The sequence below is a fragment of the Lissotriton helveticus genome, chromosome 3_1 (assembly GCF_964261635.1).
Source record: "Lissotriton helveticus chromosome 3_1, aLisHel1.1, whole genome shotgun sequence".
Lineage (NCBI taxonomy): Eukaryota > Metazoa > Chordata > Amphibia > Caudata > Salamandridae > Lissotriton > Lissotriton helveticus.
The window spans coordinates 2079866583-2079890590 of NC_136061.1; the positions used below are offsets into that span (position 1 = coordinate 2079866583).

Genomic DNA, 24008 nt, shown 5'->3' on the forward strand with positions numbered 1-24008 from the left:
AACTGCAATTTTGTCGACAAGAAGTAATCTACCTAGGTCACATCTTATCGAAGGAGGGAAGGAGACTGACACCAGAAAGAATACAGGCAATCACAGAACTAAGTGCCCCAAGGACACTGAGAGGTGTCCGAGCTTTTTTGGGCATTACATCGTACTGTAGACAATGGATACCGAATTTCTCACTACTAGCCAAACCCTTACTGTCACTACTCCGCAAAGACACGCCTAAACCTATGCCTTGGTCTGAAGATTGTCAGACGAGTTTCCGCGAGTTGCGCGATGCATTGTGTTCGGCTCCTGTGTTGGGAAACCCCAACTACAGTAAGCCTTTTACATTGTATGTCCACGAAAAAGAAGGTTGTGCATTATCAGTCTTAATGCAACTCTTTGGGGACAAACAGCGCCCATGCGCGTATTTTTCGGCAACTCTGGATCCAGTGGCTAAGGCACTGCCAAGTTGTCTAAGAGCAACAGCCGCAGCAGCTGTCTGCATTCGACAGTCTGCTGGATTAGTCATGAATAACACTCTGATTGTTATGGTTCCGCATGCAGTAGACATTTTACTAAATAGGACAAAGACACAACACCTTACTAGCGCTCGACTATCCAGTTACGAACTTACCCTGCTAGCAAGTCACATCCATATAAAGAGGTGTGATACACTCAATCCCGCTACGTTATTACCCATCCCGACAGAGACAGACAAGATTGACAAGCATGACTGCTGTTTCAGGACAGAGGAAGAGACAAAAGGGAGAGTAGACTTACAGGACACTCCCCTTCCCGAATGCAATGATACTCTATGGGTTGATGGTTCATGTTTCAAGTTGCCGAATGGTGATACGACTACAGCATATGCCGTAACGACGTTACACACCATTGTAGAGACTGCACGCATTCCCCACAGTTCTGCACAAGCTGCAGAGTTGATAGCGCTTACTAGAGCATGTGTGCTGGCGAAAGGAAAGCGAGTGAATGTGTACACTGACAGCCAATATGCCTTTGGTGTGGCTCACAGTTTTGGGAGATTATGGCGTGAACGTGGGTTCCTTACGTCCCATGGTGCAAAGATACAACATGGCCAGCTAGTTAATGAGCTCCTTGAGTCACTCACCTTGCCCCTACAAGTCGCCATTATAAAATGTAGTGCACACAGAAAGATTCAGGATGATGTTGGCCGCGGAAATGGATTTGCAGATGAGGTTGCGAAAGGAACTGCAAGGAACACAATGAATCGGATGTATGTCATGGGTCCCGCTAGATGGATTGCTGATGTAGGAATGTGTGAGGACACCATTGAAAGCGTAAAATCAGTACAAGCCGAGGCCACTGAGAACGAGATGAATGAATGGAGAGAAAGCACAGGTAGATTGGATGCGAATGGTTGTTGGGTCGAACTATCGGAACACCAGCGATGGTTACTACCTAATGCATACGTACTTGCAGTGGTAACGATGGCTCACGGAATGGCACACATCAATTCGAGAGGAATATGTAAACTATTGGCCCCAGTATGGCAGAATAGCAATATCCCAAAGTACGCAGAAAACGTGGTCAGAAAGTGTATGGTATGTTTGAAGTACAATCCCGGTAGGGGAACGCCAACTCCAGCTGGTCATTTTGCGCCTCCAACGTACCCGTTCGAGGTTTTGCAGCTAGATTTCATCCACATGGAGAGGTGCAACAACCTGAAATATGTTCTCGTTGTTGTTTGCGCCTTTTCAAGGTGGGTGGAAGCGTACCCCCTTAAGGACAACACCGCCTTATCGACTGCAAAGCCCTTGTCAAAGAGTTCTTCCCTAGATTCGGTATGCCTAGAATTGTCTGGAGTGATAACGGAAGTGAATTCGTAGGATGCGTGATGAAGAGAGTGTGTGAGTGTCTAGGCATACACCAAAAATTCCACTCTGCGAATCACCCCCAATCGGCTGGATTAGTAGAATGCTACAATGGCACTCTGAAACTCAAACTAGCCAAAATCCAAGCCAGCACAGGTCTTAAATGGCCTGATGCCTTGCCTCTAGCACTTTTGTCAACCAGGACGACTGTCCACTCCAGGTTAGGACTTAGCCCCCATGAAATCGTGTTTGGCCGCCCAGCCAACGTCTGGGGCGTGCCAAGACCCAAGAAACTGAGCGAGATAGAGCACCCCGTACTGCTTGACTATTTGTGCGAATTGACAACTAAATTGCGTGTTTTACACCAACAGGTTCACAGTTCTTCTCCACCAGCCTCTGACGATCCAGGTCACCTCATCGAACCCGGTTCGTGGGTTTTGTTGCGGAATTTTCAGCGCACCAACAACGGACAACCGAGGTGGACCGGACCGCACCTGGTACTACTTTCAACAAGATCTGCTGTTCGGGTTGAAGGCAAGAAGAACTTGGTACATGGGACCCACTGCAAACGGGTCCCTCTACCCCTTCCATACGACCGGTGGGTCAACAAAGGACTTGCTGACTCTGAGACAGAATCCGTACCGCGCTTCATCCCTTTCAGCGATGCCCGTTTGAAAGAAACTAGCACCGAAAAGAAGAGTGATCATATTTTGCAAGGACTTGTGTCACCATCCATGCAATTGGACACTACTGACCCTGAAACGCTGTTTGAAGATCACACCGTACCTGGGAAACGACGATACAACCTGCGGTCTAGACAAAAGAACTAATAAAAGCTTGATCTAATGTAATTTCCTCTTCTCCCCTAAGAACTATTTTTGAATTTTCAGCTCTCTCGTCCCAAGGGAACAAGCTCATTTTTGATTTTTCGAACCGCCATCCGGTTCTGCTGCTAGGGTCGCGGTTGAAGTCTGGGGAGTGCAACTGGGAAGTTCTAGGTCCACGGTTCTGATTGGTCCACGGGAGTTACCCCGGACTGAGCAGAGCGCGCTCCCTGGGAGAATCAATCAACCACCGCGGGCAGCAACTAGAGGATGGAGTTTCCAAGGGTAGAGAGACCTGTCAGACTCACGAACTTCGAAAAACAGTTATGCACGATACTGTCCAGAAGAAGATTCCTGATATTATGTGTTTTAATGTTATGTAGCATACTTGTGTTTTTTATTGGTTATACCTTGTTCGTATTTAAAGTTACCTTTTCGAATGACACCCAGACACCACCTCCTCCCACTATTTCTCCACACTACTTTCACCCTTTACCTGAACACGAGTCTGCCCGAAGACTCGAATTTGTAAACAACTCTTTCATCCAGCTTCTACACCAACACCAGTCCATAATGAACACGTCAAACTGTTGGATATGCGGACTTATGCCACACACAACCGATAAGGGTATCCCATACTTCGTTTTGCCATTTAGCTACTATGGTTCTCTGTGGGCTTTCCAGACCATGTTCCTATTCGCCCTAGAACCATACCCGACCCGTTCCGCTGCGAGCGACTCCAGTAACAAGGCACTAATTGCAGGGATAAGGAACATGAGTAGGGATATCGACACCTATCTGACAATCCCCAAAGATGAACTGAGTCCCTACACCCGTTGGAACGTGACCAAACATGGGGTTTACCTGGTCAAGAGCCAGGCAGCACAGAAATCTCGCCCAGTTTGGATAGTTCCCCACCGAGGTCACTTATGCTTACAGGGTATTGGTAGGAACCCCACAGCACAGTTAGGAAAGAGCATTTGCACGGAAACATATGTATTTGCTTCCCGAACTTCCCCGATACTCTTGGCAGCTAAAGGCACGTATTTCGTTTGCCACGACCAAGCCTACACGTGGTTGCCCCCTGATTTCTCAGGTATATGTTTTATTTCATTTCTGCTGCCTCCTACCTACACGGCCCGAGCAGATTACCACCGGACAAGGACAGCTAGAGGTGTCGTGAGTAAAGACGACACCGCGGGTCAGGAATTCGCTGACTTCGCAAAGGGTTTTCTGCCATTTTGGGGGCCTATGGTGAACAGCAGGAATATTCGCCAGTTAGCGAGGATAGTTGAATCCGCCGTGACCACAACGGCCGGAGCACTTGGCAATTTGACAACAGAGCTTCAGTCGGATCGACTTATGACCCTTCAGAACCGAATTGCCTTAGACATTATACTCGCCGATCGTGGTGGTGTGTGTAGAGTCATCCAATCCAGTTGCTGCATTTTCATCCCTGATAACGCACCAACAGTATACCAGGCCATCTCCAAACTACACGAAATATCTGGTTCCCTTCACATTGAGAAAGGGGATTGGTCCCTGCTGGGGTGGTTCTGGGAACTGATCGCTGCCTGGGGATGGAAAACTTTGATTTTCATCGGGATGATCTTGGCACTTCTGTTCATGTTTTGCTTGTGTATACAGTGTGCTCCTGCACTATGTGGCCTCTGTGCTACCTCGTGTGTACGGAAGCCTGTGTCACAGGATGAGCTGAGTAGCAGAATGATGCTCCAGCAACATCTCCACGAATTTCTTCATACCGATTTGGACTCAGATTAGCATGAGTTATTGCCTTATATGAGGGCAAAAGGAGGGTCTGTGGTTCCCAAAATCCAGACCCTGTCGTTTTCCCGATATCGAGGTCCAATACCCGTGTCACAAAACCTCAACGTACCGTGACGATTTTCGTGTCTACGAACCGATAATGATTAGGACATCATTCCTATGTATTTGCGTTACAATCGAGGGTTGCCAACACCCCTAAATCACAGTTTCCGTCCCATCCCTTAAACTCCATTTTGTGAACGGCATCCATCTTGCATCTTGCCCTCATGATAAGTCAATTAAAGGTCGAGCTTGATCCAAATAAACACGTCCACCTTTCGTGACTTTCCCCTGACCTGTCCCAACTGACTCCACTGTCTTCGGCCAAACCTGTTTAGGCAGCTCCTCGCCCAGTGGCCGAATACGTTAGCATCTACGCATAACATTCCACGAACCATTCACTACATACAGCCCATGTTTCCTTCAAACACGCACCTGTCCCCGTATCTTGTTTATGGCCCTTTTATGGCTGGGTTGTACCTTCCTTTATTGGTGGTTCATCTATATCTGATGGGAGTTCCCGATCCAACTGGGTAATCTATCAGCAAACTGGACATCTAAAATATGGGCTTGCTTACATGACTTCGCTCTTTGTATTGTTGTAGAAATATGTGTGTTACCATACCATAAAACTCAAGAATTCTTGCTTGAAGCCATATATTTGATATATAAGGAGACGGCTGGTTCTGTAAAAACGAACAGTCTCCCAAGAACCTACTCTCTGTGTGGTGTACTTCTGGGACACGTGTTACTTGGTAGCTACCAATAAAACTTGATCTTTGACTGTGACTAGAAGACTACGTGTTTCTGTGGTCCGGAACAAGGGAACTCAGAGGTCTTCGGGTGTTATCCCCTGACACCAGCGGGTTCCTAAAAACCCGTTACCTCAGTACATAGGTTGTCTTTAAGGATCTTTACAAGACATAGGGGCACATGCATCAATATTGCATTTTGCGATTTCTTAATTGCGAAAAATAAGGAATCGCAATTAAGGAATTGCTAACTGCAATGCATCAAGAAATCGCTAAAAAAATAGCGATTTCTTAAAATTCCTTAATTGCGATTCTCTGATTGAGAATCGCAATTAAGGAATACCTCCCCATCCATTCCTATGGGCCTAGAGACCCATAGAATGAATGGGAAGACATTCTTAATTTGCGATTCACCATTTTATATTATTAGACATCCCGCGCAACGAACACATCTCTGGTCACCTGAAAGACCTCCACTGGCTACCCGTCAATAAGAGAATCACCTTCCGACTGCTAACCCACGCACACAAATCACTCTACGACATCCGACCAGAATGCCTCAACTCACGACTGTCCTTCTACACCCCCTCCCGCCAACTACGTTCTTCCAGCCAAGCCCTCGCCACTGTACCTCGCATCAACAAGACCACCATGGGTGGCAGATCCTTCTCATACCTGGCTGCTACAACATGGAACTCACTCCCCGCTCACCTTCGCCTCACCCAGAACCACCTAGCATTCAGAAAGCAACTTAAAACGTGGATATTTGACAAATAATCCTCCTCCCCTTTCTAAGCGCCTTGAGACCCTCTGGGTATGTAGTGCGCTATATAAATTCTCTGACTTGACTTGACTATTATAAATTCGCAAATTGAGAATGCAATTTCAAGGGTGTAGGGGTATCTAAAGGACACCCTGTTGCACCCCTGAAATCTGCCTATAAGTTCATGCCCAAGGGCATGTGTGTTTGTAAAATGGAACTTTGAAAAATGCCCTTCAGCGCATTTTTCAAAGTTTTCGCAAATTACCATGAAGGTCAACTTCATGGTAATTTGCTCCCCTTATTTGCGAATTCGCAAGTTTTTAAAGTTTGATGCATTGCATTTAAGGAATCTCAATTTGAGATTCTTTAAATGCAATCGCAATTTAAGAAATCGCAATTTTGCGATTTCTTAAATTGCGAAAATTACAAAAATGATAATGCATCCCAAAAATTGGAATTGCATTCGCAAACGGCCGAATTTTGCGATTCGCACTATTTGCGAATGCAATTTCCATTGATGCATGTGCCCCATAGTCCCTCCATTGCCTTATTCATTTTCCACAGGGGAAGGGGTCAGAGAGAGGGCTACGGCCCATCTCCTTTGCTTTGGTTTGCACAATCCCTTTTTATTTATTTTTTAACCCTTTCTATTCCATTTTTGTTGTTCTCCATTTTTTAGGTTTGATTTTGTTTGTTTACCTACTCCCTCTCCCCCCTAATACTATCTAAGGATCTGTACTGTCTCTGTACTTCCTTTTTTGCACCCTGCTCTAGCTTTTGTTCTCTTTTTTCTTTCATGTATGAGTCACTTGATTATAGAGACCAGACTACTACACTTTGGCCTTTATTAGGAGTGGTCTGGTAAAATGCCCATTATTTCCCCTCCCAGGAATTACTTTCACTCGAGGTCATGGTAATTCTGGGAAGGGGTAATAACGTGGATTACATGTTTTTGGGACATAACTTGGAAATCTGTATTTCTGCACCGATTCTCACATGGTTTGCCATGAAGTTTCACATGGAGATGTTGACTTCTTTTAGCATTCGAAATCCCGGGGAGAAAAACTTCTAATCCATTGGGTCTGGTAACTCATGTGACTGAGTCCACTGGAATTTACCGGCCACTCTTAATGAGGGCCTTCGACTATTGTCAAACCGTCTGGATATGTTCGTTGTTTTTACTTAAATCCTTTTGGGTATATTTCTATGAAAGTAGAAATTCTATAAATATTACATTTTTATTTTTATCTATTGGGTTTGGTACCAGGTTCAGTGAAATCACTGAGTGTGGCAAACAACTTTTTTTTCACAATAAAGTGTTTCTCAGGTATTTCTTGATTTATGAACCAAAGTCCTGAGTGATGTCATTTCAATGTCATTATAAGCGGCCAGGCATCAGTTCCTTTTAACTTCAACTGACTTGCTCAATAATAGCTAGACATTGCTACACTTACTATTGAGAATATGATTTGGATGTCCTTCTGCTTGATGTAAGCCATGAAAATGAACAATTTTACACTCCGTTTTTCTGAGATCTTATTTCTTCTTGTTTTAATTTCCTCACTGGGTCGTGGTAACCAAACACAGGCAGTGGAGAGTCTTGCGTGGAGATTTATCGACTACCCAAGGATTCCTGGTTAAAGGAGCTGGAACGTTCGAAGGCAACATCAACAGCTGGATCCACCCCAGGAGCAGCAACGCTTCCCTTGAAACCAGAAATGCCCACTGAGGTACATTTTGGTTATTCAATATGTCGTTTAAAAATAATTCAAGAACTTCCACGATAATGGTCTATGTTGCCAGGATTTCCTAGAGGAGTGTAGTCTTGCTACCACCCATGTACGCCCATGCCTAAGAACACAGGCTTGCAGGGGTGCGTCTTGGTAGATTATATATTCATTTTTTACTGCACATATATGCGTACGGCAAAGAATTATAAAGGACACTGTGACACACAGCTTTCCATTGTAAGCATACCACAGGGCACAAGTGTAGGGTAGACGGTGTATACCCACTCTTTTCACAGGGTAGGCGCTGTCCACCCTGCCAAGAAGTTGGATATGCTGAACTCGTCCTGGTGTAATTTTCAGGCATCAGTAGTCATTCAACAGCTCCTTCACATTGTCTGTTTTAGTTCCGAGCAACAACGTGCAGGCCAGGGGGCTTCGCTGTTTTAAATTCCAACAGGGCCGAAAACAAACGCCATTTAAGGGGCCATCGGGTCTCCTTTTTTTGGAGTATCCTGGCTGGGAGTTATCAGGAGTATCACACCTAGATGCAAAAGCAATGGAGGGGGAGACACAGGCCCACAGCTTGTTATTACTTCACAATTACTTAAGAATAGCATGCTTTTTACTTTTTTCAGTGCCTGTATATGAGAGATATTCATGCATTGTTAGAATGTCGGATGTGTTGGTCTGTCCCAGTGTTTACACAAATAATTTAAATACCATAATTTTGTTTTATTTCTTTTATAGCGCTACTCATCCCATTGCATGGTGCCAGAGCGCTTTACATCACAAGTATACATTATACATTGACCATAAACCATACGTGTGTAAATCAATGTACAGGATGCGTTACATAAGACCGGGAGGGTCACAAGGTGTAGGAGTCACATAACCTTCATAGCTCACTGTGTTGTATTAGAAGGATTACAATTTATGAACTGCAAGTAACAAAAGGATATCTGTGTTAAAAGCAGTAACCCACTTAGTTAACTTAAACAAAAATCTTTCATCTACCTGTTACATTATTTGCTTCAAAGGAGAAATATTAACCCTCTATGCTACTTTGATTCAAAACTGGGACTAGACAAAACACAGATCACTCCAGCAAATAAGTTAACCTTCAGAGTTATCTCACTATTATAAGAATTCCCTAAGATTTACTGGACATTCAAAAAAAGCAGGTCCCTTAACCTTAACCTCATAAAATATTTAAAAATGCAGACTTTGTAACCAATTAAGCAGAACAGATGTATTGCCATGTTTATCCTTGTTTCCAATTTCTTTGTGGCAGAGTTAAAAAAAATAAAGTATGAATTGAGGCCCAGATTTCGCATCTGATTTGTTAAATATTGTGATGTACTCAAATGTACTCATGATAGACCTGCTAAACATATGTGTAATGTCGTGTTAGAAATGGGGATCTCTAGTTGGCAGAGGTAGGTACCTTTGTCCAGGTAGGGATCCTTCTTCCTAGTCAGGGTAAGGGGGATACACTTCTACAATAACCCCTGCTCATCCCCTTGTAGCTTGGCATGAGCAGATAGGCTTATCAAAGAGGCAGTGTGTAAAGCATTTGTGAACACATACAGTAAAACAGTGAAAACACTACAAAGGGACACCAAACCAGTTTAGAAAAATAAGCAAAACTTTACATAAAACAGCAAGACCAAAAATGACAAAAATCCAACATACAATACTTGTAAAAATAGTTTCTGTGCAAACTAACCTTTAATTTGTAGGAAAAACGTGAAAACACAGTTCTTCTGACTTGGTAGCTCCGTTTGGAGCTACCGCGATACTGAACATGACAGAGTCTAACAATTCCAGCCAATCGCGTTGCTACAGGTTAGCTAAAGTGTCGACAGACTTGGAGACAGTACCTTTCTTGTTGCGGCCAACGCGCGGATGGGAGTCGGTCGGGGCAACCGTTGCAGTTGCGATGTGAGATGGAAGCTTTGCAGCGTGCTGTGTCCTCACGGCTCGGTGCAGGCAACAACTTGTTGACGGAGTCGGTGAGACCAAGGCTTACATTGCAGGGTGAGATGGTGCTCGATGTGGTGCTGGCAGGTCACGGTGCGCCGACTGGGCCGGTTGATATTTGAGTCGGGAAGTGACGGAGTTGGTGACGTCTGTGCAGCGTGTAGCGAAGCGGTGCAAAGTGCGGTGCCCACAGCACGTGGTGCAAGCAGCGGCTAGTTGACGGAGTCGGTGAGACCAGGGTTGCGTGGCGAAGCGAGGCGGTGCTCTCTGCGGTGCCTTCAGGACACGGAGTCTGCAATGGACTTGGTGACAGAGTCGGCTGCTCTTTTCTTCTGTGCCGACTGGAACCAGCGGAACCAGAGATGGTGCCCAGAAGGATAGTGAGGTCTTTGCTGTTCCTGAGATCTCTTTATCGGGGGACAAGCTCCAATTCAAGCCCTTGGAGATACTTTCTCAAGCATGATGCACATACAGTTCCTCTCCTTGGCAGAAACAGCCACAGCAGGCCAACCCCAGATAGCAGAAAGCAAAGGGGCTGTACTACTCCTACAGCTTCTCCAGCTCTTCTCCTTAGCATAGGTTCCTTTTGAAGTCCCAAAAGTGATCTTTGAAGTCTTTTCTATCCCTGAAACATCCAATAGGAGACAAGCTCTACTTCAAGCCCTTGGAGAAAACTCTAACAGTTAGATGATGAAAGCACAGTCCTAAACTTTCCCTGCCCAAGACAGAAGCAACCACTGCAGGCCAACCCCAACAGCACACAGCACAGGGCAGTACTCCTCTTTCAGCATTCCCGGTTCTTCTTCCTGGCAGGTTCTTTAGTTCAGCAGTAATCTAAAGTTCAGGGGTCTGGGCCCCACTTTTCAAAGCACAAATTCCTTTGTACTCTGTTGGCAGAGAAGCTCTTTGCCCAGCCGAAACCAGTTCTGTCCTCTCTTGGGCAGCTACCCGGCAGGAGGTGGAGACAACATTGTGTAAGGCTGATCGGGCATATTCAGGTGCAAGGGAAATCTCCTCCCACCTCTCTAAATGCAGACCGGGCCTATTCAGGTACTAGTGAGAACTCCTCCCCTACCAGCCGCGGCCGGTAGTAGGTGGAACTGCAGGGAGATGACGTGGGGAGGGGGAGGGGCAGGGTGGGGGATAGTAATGTATGGATTACGGACTTTAACAGGTAAGTAAACATATTAATTAATAAAATGAATTTCGTTGTGTGCACTGCATCACCAAATGCGATGCAGTGAGCGCAACGAAATTCATTGTATTTATTTATATGTTTACTTACCTGTTAAAGTCCGTAATCCATACATTACTACCCTCCACCCCGCCCCTCCCCGTCCCCACGTCACCGCCCTGCAGTTACACCTACTACCAGCCGTGGCTGTCCCATACACTGAATGCAGCCCAGGTCCATTCAGGAAAGGCAGGACACACATCAATCTCCCCCCCAGTGGCTGTCTGAGAGAATGCACCTCCCTAGCCCCTGTCACTCCAAAGCCAGACAGTCAATACACAAACCAGCAGAGCTACACAGGATGGCTAAGCAAGAAAATACCCACCTTCTAAAAGTGGTATTTTCAAAGACACAATCTAAAAATCATCTTTACTAAAAGATGCATTTTTATATTCCGAGTTCAGGCATATTAAACTCCATCTTTCTATCTTGTCCCAATGCGAAGTTATATTTATAGGATGTAATAAATAAACTCCCATCCTATCCTGTGGGCCAGATAGTCTTTCAATAGTGAAAAATAGTAAACAGAGAAGCAGAGGAAAGGACAACAAGAGATCTTTCATACTACCCTGTAAACATAGCAACATCCTCCTGTATTATTTCTGACCTGTTGTTGGTGGTTTTATGACTCTGGATACTATACCACTGCCAGTGCTAAAGTGCATATGCTCTTGTTGTAACTTGTGTTTCCCTGCTGCTCAGCTTGTATGCATGATGTGTGGAATGTTAGATGATTAGAATGTTGATGTGCTGTGAATGTCAGTTGAGTGAGGGCTGAGCAGCAGGACAGCTGCTCCTGATGGGGTTATCATCATAACTTAATATCTTAATAAAGTAACTTAAAGAACCTACAGTTCCAGCTTCCTTTGATTACTTCATTTGGCGACATTTGGTGATCAATCTGAAGAAGAATCTACGCGTGCAATTTAAAAAAGGTACCAAAAAGAAAAGGAGTATTGGACTGGAACAAAGAAAAGAGTGAAACAGTCAAGAGAAATAAAAGTTGAAGAGAGTGTAACTGGACTGTAAAAAAACATCGTTGGAAAAGACCAATTTCGAGGTAAATGACTTTTATCTGATGAAATATGCTTGTTTCTAATATTGTCTGGCACAAAAAGGAAGAACCCCATCAGTGACCTTACCATCGGTCGCCCTGATACATAGGTGTGTCAGATGAATGTGATTCAAGAGATTAAATTCAGCTGTGGTCTTTGGTTGTTAAAGTTGGTTGGTTCTTCGGGGGCATAAAATCGAGCCTCAGAGAAAAGTGAAAGGCAATTGTCAGATGGTGTGTGATTCCCGAGTATTTGAAGAATTAAAAAAAAAAAACGAGTCCAGGGGCAGGAAATCGAGCCTCTGTGGGACAGTGAAATCGACTCACGGTGTTGAAAGGATAGAAATTGCACTGTGATGGATCGAGACTTTGAAAGTGAAGTGCTTTAAAAACAGCAGCTGTGTGGTTTGTTTATCTTCGGTGGAAGAAAAAAGCAATTAATTAACCGGGGGCAGAAATCGAGCCTCTGTGTAGGTTGCAAGCTGTTGTGTAGTGCAGAAGTAAAATCGAGTCTTGGAGTCTACTTGAAAAAACTGCTGCTGCCTAGTTTGTTTATGTTCGTAACTTGAGCCACAGAAGAAAGTTTTCAATGACAATTAACCCTGACCTACGTCAACGCTAAAAGGAGAAATTAATGCCAGCAACACTGTTTGAGAACAGTCACGGAGTACATCAAAAGTGACATTTGCATTAGCGTTGTTATATTAGTGACTCAACTACAATTATCAGCCTTGTGCGTTATTTGAAAATGAGCAGTAACGCTTACCGCGAGACTCCGTTTCATGAAGGAATGCTGCCATTGTCATCCTTCGTAGATTAGAAGACGGAGCTCCTGGTGACTCATATGCTGACGTATTGACGTTGTTTTCATTACGTGATGGCAGCCATGATGGTTGCTAAGTAACGCGAAAATAACACAAGTAAAAGCGTCAAGAAATACCGGAGCAGTTCTCGGAAGGAGAAGTAGTTCACAAGGCCTTTGTACATATACAGCAGATTTAAAGGTAATGCATGACTTTAACCTTCATTAGTAGCGCGCAGAGAGCCTGCATCGTTTCTTGAGTCTTCGCTGTTCATTGGATTGTTGAGCATGTTGGCACCCAGGAAAAATTATTTTGGAAAGTGAAGAGGGAAAGGGGTAGCAACTGCGTAATAGTGCAACGGTTCTCATGAAAGCTATGTTTAAACAATCTGATGGAAACCGTTTTGAAAAGTTAAATGGCTCAAGTTACAAGAACGGTCTTTCAATTAAGAAGAAGCAGTAGTGACCAGAAAAGGAAGAGTTCCAGAAACTGCACCAGAAGTGACTTAAAAAATGATTAGTACCAGCTGCAGTGTATGTTGAAAACTGTTTCGAGGAGCTATATGGCTCAAGTTACAGGAACTGCATAGGGTCCAAGACACTACACTTGAAGTGACCATTTAAGGAAAGTGCCCTGTATCTGCGCATGAAGTGATTATTTAAAGGAAGATTTCCCAGGAACTGCACCAATAGTGACTGTGCCACTGCAACTATACCTGAAGTGACTAATGGAATGAGTCCCAGACATTGCACCGGAAAAGTCTTTTATGTGTTTGTGTTGTGTATAGATTGCTATATAGTCTTATTTATGAGTTTGGTAGGTTTGGGCGTAGGTTTTTGATTTACCAAGAACTGTTCCACACTTGTGGTGTGTGTGTGAGTTGGCGTCAGAGTTGTTAGGCCACTCATTAGCTCATGTTTGTGGGGGCTATGTAGTATATAGTCACCCCTTGGTTGTGTAGTTTGGGTGTTGGTACTAACGTAACAAGAGTTGTTCCACAACTAGTGTTGTGTGTGGGTGTGTCTAGATGTTAGGCGACTCATTAGCTCATGTTTGTGGGGGCTATGCGGTATATGGCCACCCCTTAGTTGTGTGGCTTTGTGGTGTGTAGTCACTTGGTTATTTGGGGCTATGCAGTATATAGTCACTCATTAGTTATTTTGTTTTGGTGTGGTGATTGTTTCACCAAGGAGTTGTTACACAACTGGTGTTGTGTGTGAGTGTCTCTAGATGTTAGGCGACTCATTACTCATGTTTGTGGGGGCTATGCAGAATATGGCCACCCCTTGGTTGTGTGGCTATGTGGTATGTGGTCACTGGGTTATTTGGGGGCTATGCTGTATATAGTCACTCATTGGTTGTTTTGTTTTGGTGTTGGTGATGGTTTCACCAAAGAGTTGTTACACAACTGGTGTTGTGTGTGAGTGTCTCTAAATGTTAGGCGACTCATTACTCATGTTTGTGGGGGCTATGCGGTATATGGTCACCCTTTGGTTGTGTTTGTTCCCAATAGTTCTTGCGTGTGAGTTGGCGTCAAGTTGTTGAGCCACTCATCAGCACAAGTTGTTTGTCGCATATGTCCAGTTGGGTTTGTTGTGTACACGTGGTTACCCAGCTACGTTGTACTTGTTGTGTGCATGCTGAGGAATGCTTGGGTGTATGTGGTTTCCCGTAGTATGGATGAGTTGTTGCGTTAAGTTTGTTCCTTTGTGTCTTGCTTGTTATACTGGTCTGGCCAACTTGTATAATTAGTGGCATAAGGATGTAGGATGAAGATAGTTGTTCATTTCAGGAAGGAATGCAGATTGTGCTTAAATTATTATGTTTGTGTTGTCCATTTGTACTTTGGTACATTGTTTTAATATCTTTGACTATGTGTACTAGAGTGCCTCTTATTGACAACCACTTTATTGCTTTATGCAATTGTACCCATAACGAAGGGAGATATGTTGTAACTTGTGTTTCCCTGCTGCTCAGCTTGTATGCATGATGTGTGGAATGTTAGATGATTAGAATGTTGATGTGCTGTGAATGTCAGTTGAGTGAGGGCTGAGCAGCAGGACAGCTGCTCCTGATGGGGTTATCATCATAACTTAATATCTTAATAAAGTAACTTAAAGAACCTACAGTTCCAGCTTCCTTTGATTACTTCATCTCTCCCTGTCAATTGTTGTTATGGATTGTTGATCCCATGATTGGCATATTTGATTTACTAGTTAGCCCTTCGTACAGGGCACTGTGTGTGCCCAGGGTCTGTAAATCAAATGCTGCTAGTGGGCCTGCAGCACTGATTGTGCCACCCACATAAGCAGCCTGTAAATGTAACTCAGACCTGCCACTGCAGTGTCTACGCAGTTTGGTACTGTCATGTTAACCCGGTAAGTGCACCCACTTGCCAGGCCCTAACTTTCCCTTTTCTTACATGTAAGACACCCCTAAGGTAGGCACAAGGTATCCCTGTGGGCAGAGTGCAGAGTATGTGAGTGGTAGGACAGGCCCTGGTGTGTGTGGCATGTCCTGATAGTGAAATACTGCCAATTTCTTTTTTCTCTATTGAAAGACTATCTGGCACACAGGATAGGATGGGAGTTTATTTATTACATCCTATAAATATAACTATAACAGGAGGATAGCTTTCTTTTATGTTCTATGCTCCTATCTTTATTGTTCTGTTGTGGAAGAAGGGGAGATATGTTGTATTCCACTTATTACATATTCCTATGTATGCCTTTACCCACTTCATGCCTTCTAGTGGAATGCCTTTGCACTGTGATGCACCATGGAATGTTGGGTGCTGGTTGAAGATAAGCCACAGTTATGATGGGGCTAAGCTGCCTGCTGGCTGCTCCTGGTGGGGCTTGTTCCAGGCTACTTAACAACATACAATAAATCATCATCAAATACCTCAACCAGTCTGGAGTCAATTACTACAGAGGAAAGCAAAATGTTCTGGGATAACCCTGCAAAAAGGGCCAAGTCAAACATGTCTTAAGATCTGATTTTACTTATTGTGATGCCACTTCTTGTGAGGTCATGGGTTTTGCTGCCACTTACTGCGATGTCACTTGCAATGTCATGCATCATAATATCTCTTGCCGTGATATCACACGCCATGATGTCACTTGCAGACTGCCTAACTTGGTTTGTCCCCTCACTTCTATTTTTTAGAACTTGTGCCCTTACTGTAGTTGAGAGCATCCATGAAATTAATTTTACCCTTTGGTAAAAGTTTATGAAATATTTCATTTGCCTGAAATACTGTCAACAAGATCTTGGGGTGCATACAATTCAGAAGTAAACCTTAGAAACGCTGCAGACAGGGAAACATTTTTAAGCAAACACTAATCCCCCAACACGTGCCCATATGTTTCCAATGTGTCCAGGTGGGCTTCAGTGCACATTCTCAGGAACCGCAGCCATATAAGCCAAGCAGCGTGACATTTCATTCAGCACTTTTGAAGCCTGTCCTGAAATAGTTGAACCACGCCTTTTGCTCGTTAAAGAAAAAGTGCATAACTTATTTTATTGATGAGATAGTGTCAATCTTGATTTCCAATCCACTAGCCTTTCAGCAGCTCGAGCTGCAAATAACATGGAGGTTTGAGAGCTGTTGCACTCCTCCAGGCTTGCTATGTTAATGTAGGTTGGTGGAAAGCAGGAAGTGCAGCAATCGTCTCCCAACTTGTCACGCTGTCTATTTTCTGAAGTGGATTGAAGAAATATATTTATCATTTATTAAGTTGTGTTCTGCAAGCACAGTAAGATGCTCTGGAGAATGGCACATAGAAACCAGCTGTCACAAATAAGCCACTGCAGTGCCGGCTTTTGGGGTGCCAAGGTTAGGGGCACCATTTGTGCTCTGAAGTCGGCACCAGTCGCATTGCCCAAAAGCCTGTACTGTTGAACACTGTTGTCCCTCTTTCTTTTCTAAGATGTTAAACTTCGTAGAACTAGAAGAGAGAAAACAGTGTTAGATCAGGAGGCACGCTTTTATGTCCAACCTTAAACTGAAGGTAAATATTGTTTTGCTTATGAGTCAGAAAATAAAATAAAAGGTTTCATGTTTGGGGATTTTATTTAATTTATCTAGGCACATAGAGCTGAGCTCCACTCTCTAATAGCACTATCAGTATATCTTCTTACCGCCTTGATAACTAGAAGATATTCCACTCTAGCTTATTTTTGTGTAATCCACTTTCAGCTTGTTAATTAAAATGTACATTTTAGGTAGGGCTGGCTCTGTGGCAGTGCAACATATAATATGGCTTTAAAACCACCTGCTGCTGCATTTTCTTCCAGCAATTTTCAGGCAACAATAAACATGTCACGATAACTTCGGTGATTAATATTCTTTCTTGAGAGAGACAGAGATTAAAACTTTGTTAAGTGGAAGTTTTAATTTTTTGTAAGGTAGCACAGAGCGTTAATATGCCTGCTGCAAAGAACATGTATATTTTGACGTGTTCCTGGAGAAAATAATCAACATATCCTGAGGTGTTCTCCATGAGACTATTGCAGGCTGATATAATTGGCCTCCCTGGCGGTTTATTTGAGTCTTTGTGAATCTTAGGAATGAAATAAACACATCACAAAGAGTATGTAATGTAAATAAGTCAGTAGGTTTCGTCTTTCGTCAGAGAGATCCTTTTGTTACTTGCAGTGTGTAAGTTAAAATCCTAATGTAGAACAGAGAGCAATTAACTGTCATCAAAGACCTGAATGAAAACGGCATGGTATAGGTTAGAGCGTTATGATTTTCCTCTAGTCCTTCATTATCATAATGTAGCAAAATGGGTTAATTTGGGCAGAAATCAATCCTAATTATTAAGGAGTACCCCCAACCACGGTGTTAAGTTTTATATTCTAAGTTTGTGCTTCTCCAAACCAATCACTCTTAAATTATACTGCCTACAAGTATGGATGACATGACTCCTTTTGTAGTCCTTTGTCTTATGTAGCATTTCCCATACAATGATTTACACACGTATAATTGATTCAGTGGTGTAGCAAGGGGGGGGGGAGGGTCACGGTCGACCCCAGGCGGCCCAAGTTTTGGCAGCAGCGGCCTCCCCCCACTCTTACCTGTCATCTCGGTGCGGGAATCCCCTCACTCTTCAATCGACTGCCGCGGGGTAGCAAATGCAGTGGCCGCCACAGGCAGCCACAGGGCTAGCTACGCCACTGAATTGATTGTCTCTGTGTAATATTTGTGATGTAAAAAGGGTCTGACACACTAAACTGGTATCAGTGGTGCTATAAAACTAATTTAATGCATCTGTGAGAGAGTAGTTGTGGAGACTTGAGGGGCACTGTAGAAGAGTGGTAGTGAGGGAATCCGTTACGAAGGTGGTCATAGGGGGGGGCGCGTCAACAAACATTGTTGCACAGGGCGCCACCAGCACTGAAGCCGGCCTTGAGCCACTGTCCGTATTTCGGATGCATGACGGAATTCCCAATGCCATTAGGACATCATTTTTACAATGACAAAGGCATTACAATGAAAGTCTTCTTTTAACGATGTTCTTTGCAATGAATATGTTGCCTTTACAACAAATGCCTTTAACACAAATTTGTAAGTATTTTACAGGTAAGTATAAACGCTATACTTGCCTATAGTTATCCAAACTCTTTTTTGCACTAACTTTTAGATTATACATTTTACAGATTTGCCTTTGGAATTTTTATAATAAAATATATATATATCAATGCTGGACACTTAGTCTAACACCATCCATATAGCAGGAGCAGACGAATACGAACCCAAGAAGTAGGTGCAAAGTTTTTATTCAATCCCCAGCACCGCCGCCATGATGCGTTTCAGTCTACAAGAAGCTTTGATCACATGACATGCATGAGAAGTGCTTCTGTATTTATTAAAGTGAAAGTGCATAACGCGGTCATGGACATAGAGGAGTTCTTAAAAACACTTAATTGATGCATATAGCCATTCAGAAATGACACTTTTTGATTTAACCAGCATAAAACTCATTAAACATTTACATTTTGTATAAATAATAAAACCAGAAACGGTAGTTTAGAAATCTCAAATAAAAACCTTCACATAAAAGCTTTCATAGCAAAATATACTGCACATAAACGTGGATGCTGGTCAGTAAAAGAAGTAAAAATGGAACAACATTTATTTCTGCAAGTGCATATTGAAATATGTCCTATATCTTAAATCTATTGCTGCAACCTTGTGTTATGCTGTTAAACCAAGGTGCCACCTTAGTCCACTGTTGTACTGGACAAATAAAATTGCTAATGCATGAACGTATCAGCCAAGTGGGCAAATGACATCCCCCTATGCCTTGCTAACAAAAGTGCTAGTGCAAAAAAGTGCCACCCTAAATAACCAAATATGGTTGTTAAAAGTGCAAAGTGCTAGGAAAGAAGTTTTTATAATAAAAATTTCAAAGGCAAATCTGTAAAATGTATAATCTAAAAGTTAGTGCAAAAAAGAGATAACTATAGGCAAGTGAAAAAGTCCTCACTAGAGTTGAGGCCATTTGGCGTCTTGGTATCTAATTGGAGGATATACCTGGTTTCCAACTTGTGAAGTTGGGCTTCATGATTGACACCCCTTCTGAGTGGTAGGACAGTGTCCACTACAAAATATCCTAGATGATCTTCTAGATTATTGCAGTGGCAATCCTTAAAATGTCTGGCAACCTGGTACGATGCGGTGCTGTTGATCGTCCTTATGTGCTGGAGTATTCTCTTGTGAGCCTGCAGTTTGGTACTACCTACATACTGCAGGCCACATGAACACTCCAGCACATACACCACATGCTCAGTTTTACATGTGAGCATCTTGGTGATGGGAACTTGATCAACAGAAAAAGGAGTTTTGTTGGATGTTTTGCTTATCCCATGCCTACAAGCTTTGCAAGCAGGGCATTTTACAAATCCCTTTCTGGAATTTAACCAGGTATTTGTGCAGGTTAGTTTTGGGCTACTCTTAACCAGAGTGTCACACATAGAGCGACCTTTTCTAAAGGTTATACTGGGATTTTATTAGATAGTGCGTCCCCGAGTACTGGGTAATTGCGGACGAGTGCCCAATTTTTGTTGAAAATTCGGCGTAAGGACTGATGTTGTCTTTTGTATGTCAAAATCGGTCTAGTGGGTTGATCCAACGGAGCAGATGTTGTGTTTGACTGACCTCGTTCTACTCACTAATGCAAGTGTTCTCGAGATCAGACACGTTTTCTTGATGGCATTATCAATCATGGAAGTAGAGTAACCCCTAGACAGGAACCTACCTCTACTCTCATCTTGCGCCCTTGTACAAGCTTCATTAGTACTGCGAAAACGTCTAATTCGCAGCATTCCCCCAAAGGTAACAGGCCTTTCTTTGCTTCCTGACTCCTGAAACCGGTGTGCCTATAGAGAGCGCCAGAGAGCTAATCGAGACGCCGGCCAGAACGCCAGAACGCCATTCGGTCCAGACGCCGGTCCAGACGCCGGAGTAGACTGCCACGAGGGAGCTACGAGCCGGGATACGGGATACGGACTGGGACTTTTACAACAACTATCCCCCGGCGCTGCAAAGGCTGCGGAGGCTTCGGAGACAAACCAGCTCGGCGGAGGTAAATCGCACACCTCCCCCGTACCCGCACCTTTACCTTCACCCGACCGGAAGGCGGTATGGACCCGCGCCAGCGCTCCCAGGGGGCACTGCAGAGGTAACCCGCACCTGCCTGCACCCGCGCCTGTACCCGCGCCTGTACTTGCCTGAACTTGCACTTGCACCCTGCACCAGCACCCACTCCTCCACCCCCGACCGGGAACGGACCCGCTCCCGGATCGAACCCGCCTGCCTGCACCAGAGCCTGCACTTGCCTGTACCTGTATTTGAAAGGCAACAACCTAGGCAACTAATGTCTAGAACACATTGATAGTGAATTAAATAAACAATTGGCTGAGGCTGACTGTAAGACTTGAGTTTTTTTTATTTAGCATTTACACAGTTAATAAATCATTAATAAAACACAATAGTAAAGGTTAAAATTTCACACCACAAAATTTTTTTTGCAAAAAGAATTTTTATACAAAAACAAATAAAGACACAAGTTAAAATTTTTTGTTTATCTATGGTAGATAAGTGGCGAAAAATGGGTCTCTACGCGCGTTTCGGCGGCCAGTGCCTTCTTCCTGGAGTAGCCACACAAATTTATGAACATCAATTATGAGCACTGGTAAAGACGATTTTCTATTTCTTATGCAGATCTTTTTAGATCAAGTATTGCAGGAGCTGATTACTAAGAGCACGAGTCGGTAATTCCCGCTGGCCGGAGCCCTTTGAGTGGAGCAATGCTGGATAAAATTCAAAAGGTCGGAATCCTCCTCAAATGATTTCTAAAAATCTATTAGTTCAGATACTGTTGTTTTCTTAAGCCCAGTCAGTGATCTATGATGTGATCTGGTGCCAAGTGCGATGTTTCGAATGGTATTCAGTGGAAGCGGGGTCTTATATTTCGAAGGTGTGGATGGTGCGAGAAGGATTTTCAAGCATTATAGATAGGTGGGGAAGGTGATATTAAAAGATCTCCCTGCCTCAGGATAATCGGCAGGGCTCACTATGTCCGGCGGCAGCGGGATGGTCCGTCTGGCGATACAGATGCGGGAAATTGCCTGTACCTGCACCTGCACCCACTCCTACACCCCCGACTCGGATCGGACCTGCACCGGAGCAGCGGGAGAGTTACGCTGAGTGTGTTGAGTGCTGAAGCTGCGGTGGGGCTGTGAGGTCGGCCCCCTTTCAATCTGCCTCTTAGCCGTCAAGAAATTCACTCACTGCTTGGCAGAAAGGAGGCAAGGCGAGGCTAGGCCGAGATCAAGGCAAGGTAAGGCAATTGACTGAGCAAATGACTGAGCGCTACGCTCACACAGCATTGAAGGAACCTGCAGAGGGGGGGGAGAGCTGTGAGCACGGCAGCCGATAGAGGCGGTCGCGAAGTAAGAGCCCCGGGGCGTGGCTGACAGGTAGTTTGACCAGGTCCGACTGACCAGGGCCCCCCCGGCGTGCTCCGCTCGCAAGCGAACCAGGCTCCACCCTAGCGACATCTCCGCAGCCCTCCAACTGACCCACCTGACTTCCCTCTGACCTGGTTTCACTTGGTCTCGCTTGACACCCTTCAAACTATCCTCTAACGCGCAACTGAGGGACTGAGGGCCCATAATGAGGTCAGGAAGGGTCCGAGGAGGCCCAACGAGCAAAGGAGGACCAAAAAAGCGCAAACAAACAACTAAGTCATCTGAGGAAACCAAAGAGACTCCGCCAGCTAAACTTAAGCCCATGATACAGAGCTCCCTAATTGACATAACTTTGGACAAGTCTGCTTCAAACAACTTAATAAGTGACCACATGGCCAAAAACAGAAAGGAGCAAAAAATCAATCAAACCTCGTTTCTGCCCAAAATTTATACAAAATTATGTTTTCTAAAAAACGCAGGGGACACCTTATTTTCAAAGATTAATGAAGTATCAGGATTACAACTGCCTATTGAACCATCTCCGCTCCCCCTGCCCTACCAGTTTAGTGGCATACAGCCCTTACAGGACAAGGATAACTGCAAAGGAAAGAACAGCACAATGCCTATAATCTCACCTCAAACAACATCGACACCCCAGCCTAAAAACTGCCAGGCAGGACAAAAGATCACAACCGCGGGAGCCACAGCAGGGAGGAAATTGACCATAGACACCAACCTAATCCAAGTACATTGGCCAAATAATGCAAAGGACAAGTCACCAAGAACACCAGATGATAGCAAAATCAATATCAGCGATAACGCCGAGAGCAATAGCATGAGGAACGGACAAAGCCCTGAGGCTATAAGCCTCATCTGGGAACCCAAAAACAAGGAGGTAATTGGAACTGACCGTGAGGAAGAGAAGGATCTATCCCTGGTAGTCCTTGACACTTCTTATAAAGAACAAGTGGCAGGAGATAAAAAGACGAAAATGATTCAAAATAAAGTAGAAAGGCAAGTGAGCCCAACGTCAGAGGTGATAGAAATATCCTCTTATTTGGGGAAGGAGGAATGGGAAGAACTTATTGCTCCATATCCTCAAGATTATAGCAGAAGCAGGATGGCTTCAGACATACGGACCATGAGAACTGAAGGCATTCAGGAAAAAACAAGCGGAAATAGGCACGTCAGAAGGAGTAGGAAACTGCAAGGGGCATCCCGAAAGTCAAGAAAAAACTCCAAAACATCCCGAGCAGGAAAGCGTTTGGCCTAGCCTCCTAAACACAGTACAGCCCCTGGTGGAAGCTCTGCACTACCAATCAGAGAAAATGGACACCCAACTAACGTTACTAGACACATTAGCCGTGTTTGTGGTTGCCATAGATGGGAAGCTGGGTACGTTAAACACGCTTCTCCAGAGTAAATTGGACAATCTTCAAGACGTAAACAGGATCATCAGCAGTGGGTGCGGATGCGGCCCTATCATTGACAAGTTAGCCACTCTCCCAACACTGCTGACAGACCTGTGTACACAGCTCAAAAGACCTGCTCAGCAAAACTCCAAGCTGGGCATGGGCACAGGGTCACCTAAAAACAAAAGACACCAAAATTGCTCTCTCTACACAAACAGAGGACACTGAAAAAGGAACAATTGTTGAAGACCCTGAAGCTGTAAGAAAGATTGAACTGTCGGGCACAGGCGCTCAAAAATAACTCAAAATGAATGACCTAACCAAAAGTATAGTGGTCAATGAAATGGGACCAATGAGCCCTTCATTAATGGACAACAATGATGAAGATAACATCGATCTAAAATTAAACGCGAAACAGAGACGAGCTAAAAAACGCAAAGGTAGGAAATATAAGCTCTGCTCAAAACGCGAAGGATTCACGCAACTTTTTGGCTGATCTATCATTCAAGAGCAAAGAAAATCGCAACTTGGGGAAGAAATAACTTCACATCAAAACTCCAATGAAATGAGTCACACAATCGAGCACTTGGAAAAACCAGTTAACACCTGATCAGATGAACAAGACGCCCATTCTCAATATGGCCAATTAGTATCTGCCCAATTATCTGGGAACAGCACGACGCCTACTGATTCTGGCCTGTCAAACGCGTTAAAAAACAACATGAAGTCCAGCCCCAATCCCACGAAAAGCATAAAACAAGGCCTGACTTTGGGCAGCATGGGAAAAAGACCAGAAAGTCAAGGTATAGGAC

The 24008-nt window shown here is 44.2% G+C and overlaps 1 protein-coding gene across 11 annotated transcripts in view; it reads left to right on the forward strand.

Moving 5' to 3' along the window:
• Positions 1-24008, forward strand: part of WDR93 (WD repeat domain 93) — a 694060-nt gene that overhangs the window by 188163 nt on the left and 481889 nt on the right. For 9 of the 11 annotated variants that reach the window (XM_078683212.1, XM_078683218.1, XM_078683219.1 and 6 more), the window contains one exon: positions 7596-7734. In XM_078683212.1, coding sequence (XP_078539338.1) covers positions 7596-7734 — 139 coding nt within the window. Of the gene's footprint in view, positions 1-7591; positions 7735-24008 lie in introns of all 11 variants that reach the window. The other 2 variants (XM_078683220.1, XM_078683222.1) reach the window with 1 other exon arrangement.